At 43.5% G+C, this 11045-nt stretch overlaps 1 protein-coding gene across 1 annotated transcript; it reads left to right on the top strand.

Moving 5' to 3' along the window:
- Nucleotides 1-301: 301 nt before the first annotated feature.
- Nucleotides 302-10870, top strand: polr2b (polymerase (RNA) II (DNA directed) polypeptide B). Its single transcript, XM_034585091.1, has 25 exons — nt 302-481; nt 951-1023; nt 1351-1501; nt 1581-1693; nt 1851-2070; nt 2542-2700; nt 2773-2937; nt 3057-3253; nt 3422-3541; nt 4819-5005; nt 5143-5286; nt 5764-5903; nt 6306-6417; nt 6629-6783; nt 6864-7062; nt 7138-7306; nt 8224-8320; nt 8402-8496; nt 8600-8850; nt 9075-9164; nt 9242-9349; nt 9586-9699; nt 10053-10213; nt 10344-10539; nt 10638-10870. Exons 1-25 carry the CDS (start codon nt 463-465, stop codon nt 10725-10727), a joined length of 3525 nt encoding a protein of 1174 aa, XP_034440982.1. The 5' UTR covers nt 302-462; the 3' UTR covers nt 10728-10870.
- Nucleotides 10871-11045: the final 175 nt, after the last annotated feature.

Genomic DNA, 11045 nt, shown 5'->3' with positions numbered 1-11045 from the left:
AGACACACACACACACACACAGGTAGACAGACATAAACAGACACAGAAACAGAAACAGACTTAGACACAGACAGACAGACACACACACACACACACACACACAGACATAAACAGACACAGACTCAGACACAGACAGACACACACAGGTAGACACAGACAGACAGACACAGACAGACACACACAGGTAGACACAGACAGACACAGACACAGACACATACACAGACAGGTAGACGCAGCCGAGTTTACCCATAATGCATCGTTACTCAGCTGGAGGTAGATTTTGAGGAAATGTGTAAATGATGTTACACACTCTTGAACAGCAGGCGGCGGTATAGCGCTCAAGACCCGCCGGTAAACCGAGTGAAGAAGAAGAAGGAGGAGGAAGTGACGTGTATTTTCTGCGGCGCGCTGTGGATCGTAACGTTGAGTCTGAGTTTTATTCAGATAATTTTAATATAAAACATGTACGATCAGGACGAAGGTGAGTTTCACTTGAAAACAACGGTTAGCTTCTCGTTAGTTAGCGGTTAGCAGCTAGGGTTAGCCTGAAAACAGATGGACGGATGCTATCAACAGCTAATGCTATAAGTGCGGTGCTTTGTTTGAGCTAAAAATGCTAACATGCTACAAACTGCTAATAAAGGATTCACAAAACAAACAGGTTTAAATAAAAAAGATAAAGTTCACTCAAACAAACTGTGACGTTAAACGGATTCTGATAGGTCCTTTGTTGTCTAGTTACTTGTTGTCTAGTTACTTGTTGTCTAGTTACTTGTTGTCTAGTTACTTGTTGTCTAGTTACTTGTTGTCTAGTTACTTGTTGTCTAGTTACTTGTTGTCTAGTTACTTCGTTACGTTGTTCGTTAAACTATTTACTTTGCAGAAATTATCTTCACTTCCAACAAATGGCAGAAATCGGTCAGTGATATTTCCTCCTGTTTATTTGTCAGATCCTCAATATGATGAAGATGAAGATGAAATCACTCCGGATTTGTGGCAGGAAGCTTGTTGGATCGTCATCAGGTAAACGCTCCTGTTCTGATTATCAATATTATTGATAGGTAATAACAGATTGAGCTTTTACTCTGAAAGGTGTGGTGTCTGTAACTACTGTCGATTAAACAGAATACACTTTTGTTTTGAAGATGATTAAATAAAAGATCAGTAAAATAATAAATCAGACAGCACGAATGTTGACAGCAGTGATTTATTCTCGCATCAGTTTGATTAATGTTTTGTTAAAAAGTGTTTAAAGGCAACAAATGTCTCCTCTGCTTTCTTTCAGCTCTTATCTGAAGAGGCGCTCTGATTCCTGCTCTAATTTTGAAAACCCTCTTTGTTTTATTGCAGCTCTTATTTTGACGAGAAGGGTCTGGTGCGGCAGCAGTTGGATTCCTTCGACGAGTTCATCCAGATGTCGGTTCAGAGGATCGTGGAGGATGCTCCGCCCATCGACCTGCAGGCTGAAGCTCAGCACACATCGGGGGAGGTGGAGGAGCCGGTGAGTGGTGGCTGAACAGGAAGTGTGGTCAAATGATTACAGCTCTTGTGACATCACACTGACCCGTTTTCTGTTTCAGCCTCGTTACCTACTGAAGTTTGAGCAGATCTACCTGTCGAAGCCGACGCACTGGGAGAGAGACGGCGCTCCGTCTCCCATGATGCCCAATGAAGCCCGACTACGAAACCTGACGTAGGTCTTGCCGGCCCAACCCTGAATATTAAAGAACAATTTAAAATTGAATTAATTGATAAATTACACATTAAAAAAAATAATTCTGTTATTAATGTCATCCATGGACTGACCGCCATCACCATGAGTCACAGGTTCTGTGTGTGACTGCCCCCAGGTACTCCGCCCCTCTGTATGTGGACATCACAAAGACCATAATAAAGGAGGGGGAGGAGCAGCTGCAGACGCAACACCAGAAAACTTTCATTGGAAAGATTCCCATCATGCTTCGCTCCACCTACTGCCTGCTGAGTGGTCTGACGGATCGAGATCTGTGTGAGCTCAACGAGTGTCCGCTCGACCCCGGCGGGTATTTCATCATCAATGGCTCCGAGAAGGTACGCTGTGACGCCACAGTTCACCATGTGACATCATCCACAGACTTGCACCAAGCTAACGTAGCTTTCCTCTGTTTCCAGCCTTTATGCTAAGCTAATCTAACAGCTGAATGTTGAACCCTCTGAAAGTTGGTCAGTGGCCTCTGACCCTCTTTAGTGAATTTCAGGAATTGTCGGGGGTCAAAGTTTAGAGTGAACCCTGATGTGCTGTCAAATCCAGCGGTGACCTGTTGCATCTAAAAATAGACATTAGTAAAATGATAAGTAAGTGGAACGGTATCTCCCAAATGCCGAACTCATTGAAAAAGTGCTGCCCATAGATGCACCGTATGAATGTGTGTGTGAATTTAAAACTGTACTTTAAAGATCTATATAAATAGACCATTTACCATTGTATGTGTGCATGTTGTGGTGTGTAAGTCTTGTGAACTTGTTGTGTTGTATGTAAACATGTGTACTTATTTTGTTCAGGTGCTGATTGCTCAGGAGAAGATGGCGACCAACACAGTGTACGTCTTTGCCAAGAAGGACTCGAAGTACGCGTACACGGCCGAGTGTCGCTCGTGTTTGGAAAACTCGTCTCGTCCTACCAGCACCATCTGGGTCAGCATGATGGCGAGAGGAGGACAGGTGAGTCCCGACAATCCGTCCATCAATATCAGATCAATATCTTCTTATTGACGAACTTCTCGTCTCGTTTAGGGAGTGAAGAAGAGCGCCATCGGTCAGAGGATCGTTTCCACGCTGCCGTACATCAGACAGGAAGTTCCCATCATTATCGTGTTTCGAGCGCTGGGCTTCGTGTCAGACAGAGACATCCTGGAACACATCATCTACGACTTTGACGACCCAGAGATGATGGAGATGGTCAGTTTGATTATGGTTTATTGATCAATTACTGATTGAGACATGATCCGTTAACAGGCAGTCAACAAAGTGGCGCCTGCTAAGTTGTGATGTCAGCGATGATGTCACTGTATTTCCAGGTCAAGCCGTCTCTCGATGAAGCGTTTGTGATCCAGGAGCAGAATGTGGCGTTGAACTTTATTGGTTCCAGAGGAGCGAAACCCGGAGTGACGAAAGAGAGACGAATCAAATACGCAAGAGAAGTTCTGCAGAAAGAGATGCTGCCGCACGTCGGCGTCAGCGACTTCTGTGAGACCAAGAAGGCGTATTTCTTAGGGTGAGTGTCCGTGTGTGTCTGTGTGTGTGTGTGTGTGTGTGTGTGTGTGTGTGTGAGTGATTGTCTGTGTGTGTGTGTCTGTATGTGTTTGTTTGTGTTTGTATATGTATTTGTGTTTTTAATTGTACGTGTGTGTGTGTGTAACTGCGTACATGTGTGTGTTCTCAGGTACATGGTCCACAGGTTGCTGCTCGCTGCTCTTGGCAGACGGGAGCTAGACGACAGAGATCACTATGGCAACAAGAGGCTGGACCTCGCTGGGCCTCTATTGGCGTTTCTGTTCAGAGGGTGGGGCTTCTTCTGTCATGACCTATGTTAGTGTTAGTCTTGGTGTGTGTTAGTTTTTGCATGTTGCTGGTGTGTTATTAGCCTTTTTAGTGTGTTGTTAGTGTGTCATTATCATCAGTGTGTTATTGGTGTTTATGTATTGTAAGTTTAAGGGTGTTGTTAGTGTTGTATTATTGTATTGTATTATTGTTAGTGTGATGTCAGTAGGGATGTCACCATATCAAAAATTGTCGATACCCATACCATGACATTTCCAAAATTCCCAATACCCAATTCAATACCGCGGCAACAAAACTATAAATAGGACTTGGTATCTTACCCTTCCCAAATAAATTAGATTCTGATTCACATGGTTTCGATTCGCTTTTCGACTCGATATTTATTCACTTCAGGATATTTCATTGAAAAATACCAATTTTGCTTGGATATGAAAAAATCCTCAGAGAACTAAAGCTGTAAACTGCAAGGAAACCTCTAACTTGGTGTTTTATTAAAAATATTAAGGTTGGTCTGTCACAATAACACATTTCCCCAGAAATAATTGTGATAAATTATATCATATTAACCATTTCATAGTACTGATATAATGATAATAATATAGCATGATAATAACCGTTCGAAGAGGAAGGAATTCAAATTCTTGAGAATAGTCGGTCTGATATTTGAAGTAGAATTAATAATAATGAAATAGCCTAAATAAAACAAACAACACAGCCAAAACAATAAATAAAATTGAATCTGAAGCTCTGTTAACAAAAACTGCTCTTTAATAAATATTAAGCATTTGCTTCAGGGTTGGGTTCCAGGTGATTAGCCCTACCCCTAAATTTAACACAACACCAATGATTCATTTTAAATGCTACAGGTGTAATTCATTCAAAATATGTTAAGAAATTGAACAACCCGTTTTGCTTTAGTAAATAAACTGCACTCCGGGAGCCTTTGGCTTGGTTGTTGTGTAATGTCTTGGTTTTGCAACCGCACCTGAACACAGCACCAAAAACCAACCTGGGCAGAGTAATACGTCACCGTACAAGGATGAATGCTGGACCTACAACGTGTGTAGAATCTGATACTGACGCAGCAGCTGGTCGCTATTGCACGGTACCTACGGTACTGTCAAAATGTGCCAATTTTACAATTTCGGCATTGACTTGGTACCAAAGTATCGACTATTGTGACATCCTTAGTGGTTAGTGTTAGGTTGTTGTAAGTGTGTTATTAGCGCTGGTAGTGTTTTCATTAGCGTCAATAACTTCCTGGTGTTGTTTTTTCAGGATGTTTAAGAATCTGTTGAAGGAAATCAGAATTTACGCTCAGAAGTTCATCGACAGAGGAAAAGACTTTAACCTGGAACTCGCCATTAAAACCAGAATCATATCTGACGGACTCAAATATTCACTCGCCACTGGAAACTGGGGCGACGTCAAGAAAGCTCATCAGGCCAGAGCTGGAGTGTCACAGGTGAGGTCACCCGTCTACAGCTGGTTCCGTTAATCATCCAAGGATGTGGCAGAGTTTACATTTAAACAGCTCAGTGTGACAGGTGTGTCTTTCTCAGACTGGATCACGTCCTCAGGTTGTGTATTTGTGGTTCGTAGGTGTTGAACCGTTTGACCTTTGCGTCGACTCTGTCTCACCTTCGTCGAGTCAACTCTCCGATTGGCAGAGATGGAAAACTGGCGAAACCTCGACAACTACACAACACACTTTGGGGGATGGTTTGTCCGGCCGAGACGCCAGAGGTAAAAACACGACTCACAAAAATCCAGTTTAACTCGAGAGGTAAAATTGGTGATTACAAACTAAACTCCACCTGAGCTTCAGATATTGGTCACGGTGACGAGTAGGGATGTCACGGTCCTTCGGTACCAAGTTGATTTCTAGAAATGTCAGTCATTGAGCTCCACCTGATGATAATAGGTGTGTAATTTTCCTACTTGCCACTGTTCTGTTTTAAGTCTTTTCTTTCTATTTATTACTTGAAGGTTACAGAACCACAGGTACAGTTGTTTTTTGTATGTTCGAATGTTTTTAATATATTAGCGTGTTTTGAAGTAACTGGGATTTATTGTTTTGTTTTAGATTTTGACTGTGGTATCGAGAATTGTGGAATTTCATGCTATCTGTATCGACTTCGAACCTTTTGTGTATTGATGATCACGTAGGCGAACGTGTTGATGATCAGGTTGACGAATGTTTTGATGGTCACGCTGTTTCAGGGTCACGCTGTGGGTCTGGTGAAGAACTTGGCCCTCATGGCCTACATCTCTGTGGGCTCTCAGCCGTCTCCCATCCTGGAGTTTCTGGAGGAGTGGAGTATGGAGAACCTTGAGGAGATCTCACCTGCCGCCATCGCAGAGTCCGTCACCTCCGTTTCTTATTTTACATCTTTCAGAAATAACTAGTTAATTAATTAAAATTACACAAAAATTAAAACTATTCATCAGAAACTAAGGAAGCATATACTAACAATGGAAAAAAGGTTCTGTTCTATTTTTCCTTCAAAGTCTTTATTTGTTGTTTTAGTTTTTAGATTTTCGTTTACTAATGAAGTTCATGTCTCAAACTGACCTGCAGGTGGCAGTATTCTACTGAAACATCCACAATATGTTCAGTTCTTTTCTGTTAGCGTAAACTTCGACAAGAACTTGTGCATTGCCAGATTGATTATCTGTCAATGACTAATATCAGTTATATTTAGATTACAGTTACACTGAACTTTAGAGTCATATTTGTTTTTCATGTGTTTTCATTGTTTTAGTGCCACTAAGATCTTTGTCAATGGCTGCTGGGTCGGAATCCACAAAGATCCTGAACAGCTGATGAACACACTGAGGAAACTCCGCAGACAGATGGACATCATTGTGTCCGAGGTGAGCCACTCCATATCCCATAACATACCATACCACTCCATAACATATACCACACCACAATATACTCCAGAACATATACCACACCACTCTATAATCTAATCTTTCGATCACCTGATCAATCAGAGCCTCCCTCCTGCTTTGAAACCGATACGAACACGTAAAGTCAGCTGCCCCACATATCGATGACATTACCGGGTTCGAAACCTTTCAGGTGTCGATGATCAGAGACATCAGAGAACGTGAGATCAGAATATACACAGATGCCGGACGAATCTGCCGGCCGCTGCTGATCGTCGAGAAACAAAAACTGCTGCTGAAGAGACGACACATCGACCAACTGAAGGAAAGGGAGTACAACAACTACAGGTGAGACAGTGTAGGATGCCTCCTGTAGACTTCCTGGTTCTGAGCAGTGGTCGTTGATTTTCGGTTGTTGTGACGGTCAGCTGGCAGGACTTGGTGGCGAGCGGTGTGGTTGAGTACATTGACACTCTGGAGGAAGAGACGGTGATGCTCGCCATGACCCCTGATGACCTCCAGGAGAAGGGCGTGGCCTACTGTTCCACCTATACTCACTGTGAGATTCACCCGTCCATGATCCTCGGAGTTTGTGCCTCCATCATTCCCTTCCCCGACCACAATCAGGTACGAGCGAGCAAGGTTTTCGATTTAAGATCCTGTGACGTGTTGATGATCATCTGAAAACTCTTTGTTGTTCAGTCTCCCAGGAACACGTACCAGTCTGCGATGGGTAAACAGGCCATGGGCGTCTACATCACCAACTTCCACGTACGAATGGACACACTGGCTCACGTGTTGTACTACCCTCAGAAACCACTGGTCACCACCCGATCCATGGAGTACCTGCGCTTCAGAGAGCTTCCTGCAGGTATCTTAGTTGGCATCTGTATGGAATCACATCTGTACAGTATCAATTCAATTTTATTTGTATAGCGCCAAACATAGTACACATTTTCTCAGGACGCTTTACATATTAAGGTCGATACCCTTAAAATTAGAGAAACAATGAGCAGCTCTGACGACTGAGAGAAAATGCGGGGGGGCAGGCACCGTTGTGTAACCGTCAGGTTTTAGCTCTGACTCGTTATAATGGAAACAATAAGAGAGATATTTTTAGATGTAGAGATGTTATTAATGAAAGCAGCAACAGTTCATATATTATTAATGATGATGATTATAATTGTTATTTGAATCCTTCAGCTCTAGAGAGAGCAAGAGAGAATTTAGTAAAACGTACTCTTCTTTTTGTTTCCAACACTTTGGGATTCCTCCTGATCATTCGGACTGTTTCAAGATTAACGGACATGAGGATGCTTTTAGACCTGCACTGAACTGCGTGAGCCGACAATCTCCCGCTGCGTTGTTCATGTGTGAAAGGAAACCTCTGTGAACCCTAACCCTATATGTGCAATTTTTAATATTTTCTGGCTTAGTTTGTCTTTAGGTCTTTTCTATTATGTGTATTTGTGTTGTGTTAAGTTACTTGCCTTTTATATTTGCACATGGAGCTGGGAGAAACATCTGAATGACAATAAAGTTCCCTTTGACTTTGGAGGTCAAGTCTGAAAACAGCTTAAGAGGGTTAGGGAAGCTCTGACGCTGAACTCAAAGATTCTTTATTTCTTTTTACCAAATGTTCCAGTGAAAGTTGTAAAACTGTTTTTTCTTCTTACATCAACTTTTAGATAAGTTTCAATTCTTACCTCCGACCAGGTGAGTTTGTCTTTCAGGTAACAGGTCAGAGTGAGGTGGTCATTACGTCTCCGACTGAAATCTGTTTTTCAGGTATCAACTCCATCGTGGCGATTGCATCGTATACAGGATACAACCAGGAGGACTCTGTGATCATGAACAGGTCAGCCGTGGACCGAGGTTTCTTCAGGTGAGGCTCTGCCGTTGCTAAGACCACAACTGAGAGCGGTTGAGTCCTCACTTTGTTTGAAGCTGTTGTTTTGTCCTTCAGGTCTGTTTTCTATCGATCCTACAAAGAGCAGGAGTCAAAGAAAGGTTTCGATCAGGAGGAAATCTTCGAGAAGCCGACCCGTGAAACCTGTCAGGGTGAGAACTGATGAAAACACGTCCAGTCACAAGCGTTTGTTGTTGGTGGTGGGCGGGGCTAACGTTACAACACATACTCAGAATAAGTTGAAATCATATTCAGGTATGAGGCACGCCATCTACGACAAGCTGGATGACGATGGGCTGATCGCACCCGGCGTTCGTGTGTCCGGTGAGGACGTGATCATCGGTAAGACGGTGACGCTGCCGGAAAACGACGACGAGCTGGACAGCACCAATCGGCGTTACACAAAGAGGGACTGCAGCACCTTTCTCAGAACCAGCGAAACAGGCATCGTGGACCAGGTGATGGTGACCCTGAATCAGGAGGGCTACAAGTTCTGCAAGATCAGGGTGAGGGGACGCAGCACAACACCTCACAGAACATGTGACACAACACCTGACGGAACACGTGACACAACACGGGACACAACACCTGATAACACCTGACACAACACGTGACAGAACATGTGACAGAACATGTGACAGAACACGTGACACACCTGACAGAACACACCCAGCAGAATGGTGATGACGTCAGTCTTGACGTTTTCTCTGACGGACTTTATCTCCTGCAGGTGCGTTCTGTCCGGATTCCTCAGATCGGAGACAAGTTTGCCAGCCGACACGGACAGAAAGGAACCTGTGGGATCCAGTACAGACAGGAGGTAAACAGGAAGCTAATCTGCTGATTGATTATCTGACTGATTTAATTGAGTCTAAAGTTTTAATGTTTGTTTTGAAGGACATGCCATTCACCTGTGAGGGAATCACACCTGACATTATCATCAATCCTCACGCCATCCCGTCCAGAATGACTGTCGGCCATCTGATCGAGTGTTTGCAGGGCAAGGTATTGATCATCATGACTTGTAACAATTAATGACTGTTGCGTGACCAGTGTAACACGTTTATAGTATGTCTCTTATAAAAGTCCGAATAGAGAATAGAAGCTTTTATTTTGAAAGATGTGGGTTATCACCAACTTCTCTGCTGACTTGCAGCTGATTGAGTCACATTTACACGTGTGACACTTGTATAAACATTGACCTACATGTCATTAACATATTTATTTTTGGCATGTTTCAGGTGTCTGCAAACAAGGGTGAGATTGGTGACGCGACGCCATTTAACGACGCCGTGAACGTACAGAAAGTGTCGAACCTGCTCTCTGAATATGGATACCACCTGAGAGGAAATGAGGTCAGCGTGAGGTCACAACATTAATCATGTTTAAACGTGAACACACCAACCCTGCATCTGTCAGCGTGATGACATCACTGTGATGTCACTGATATCTGAACTTCATCATATTTGGAATATTTACCAGAGAAAGGTTTATGGTCCCCACCTCAGCCTCGGTGCATGCTGGGATATTTCTGAAGGAATCTCAACACGTGTGAAACCAAATCTTGTTTCCATGTTAGAACCTGCTCTAAAAATACAAGAGACGGTCTACCTGCTAACTAATATAACTAACCTACTTATCTAACTTATCACCTCACTGATGCAACTAACCTACTAGGGTAGGAGACTGATTATTGATCTGTGATCAGGTTCTGTATAACGGCTTCACCGGGAGGAAACTCACGTCTCAGATCTTCATCGGTCCGACGTATTATCAGCGTCTCAAACACATGGTGGACGACAAGATCCACTCGAGGGCTCGGGGCCCCGTCCAGATCCTCAACAGGCAGCCGATGGAGGGAAGATCACGGTGAGACATACAGAACCAGTCTGTGTCACCTGTCTGTGTCTGTGTTACCTGTCTGTCTCTCATCTGTCCTTCTGTGTCTCACCTGTTTATCTGTCTCACCCGCTGTCTGTCTCTCACTTGTCTGTCTCAGTGATGGCGGTCTGCGGTTCGGGGAGATGGAGCGTGATTGTCAAATCGCTCACGGAGCGGCTCAGTTTCTCAAAGAGCGTCTGTTCGAGGCGTCTGATCCGTATCAAGTCCACGTGTGTAATCTGTGTGGACTGATGGCCATCGCCAACACACGGACGCACACGTACGAGTGTCGAGGCTGCCGCAACAAGACACAGGTACGCCTGATCAATAACCAATCACAACACGTAGTTAAACGGGTGTTTTTGCTGCTGACTGTGTCTGATGTTTCCTCTTTGTTTGTGGGCGTGGTCAGATCTCTCTGGTGCGGATGCCGTACGCTTGTAAACTTCTTTTCCAAGAGTTGATGTCGATGAGCATCGCCCCTCGTATGATGACATCGTAGAATGGCTCAGCCAATCAAACGACTTCCTGTGACTCATCAGCAGGAAGTAGAAGTACAACTTGAGTGTGATGTCATCGCAGTTTAATGTCGTTGTCTCACTTTGTTTTTGTAGAAGTTGAATAAAACTGAATTTTTGGATCACATGGTTCAGTCTCTGACTCCTCATTGGTTCAAGTCATCACCAACTGAATGATTGATTCTAAAACAAAAGAAAGTAAATTATGTCCAAACGAACCTGCAATTAATATTTCCAATTAGCTGAACACGCAGTCATTAAACTGATGTTACTTAAAATGGGTTAGTCCTCAAAACTAAGTC

This window comes from Hippoglossus hippoglossus, chromosome 5, assembly GCF_009819705.1.
Source record: "Hippoglossus hippoglossus isolate fHipHip1 chromosome 5, fHipHip1.pri, whole genome shotgun sequence".
Classification (NCBI taxonomy): Eukaryota; Metazoa; Chordata; class Actinopteri; order Pleuronectiformes; family Pleuronectidae; genus Hippoglossus; species Hippoglossus hippoglossus.
Note: the sequence above shows the minus strand (reverse complement) of the source record. Positions and strands in the feature narration are given on the sequence as shown.

What these genes read in the sequence shown, in the direction of transcription:
- polr2b (XM_034585091.1), top strand. An exon ending in GCCCGACTACGAAACCTGAC is followed by an intron (nt 1,694 to 1,850) that starts GTAGGTCTTGCC and finishes GACTGCCCCCAG; the next exon opens with GTACTCCGCCCCTCTGTATG. An exon ending in TCGAGTGTTTGCAGGGCAAG is followed by an intron (nt 9,350 to 9,585) that starts GTATTGATCATC and finishes GGCATGTTTCAG; the next exon opens with GTGTCTGCAAACAAGGGTGA.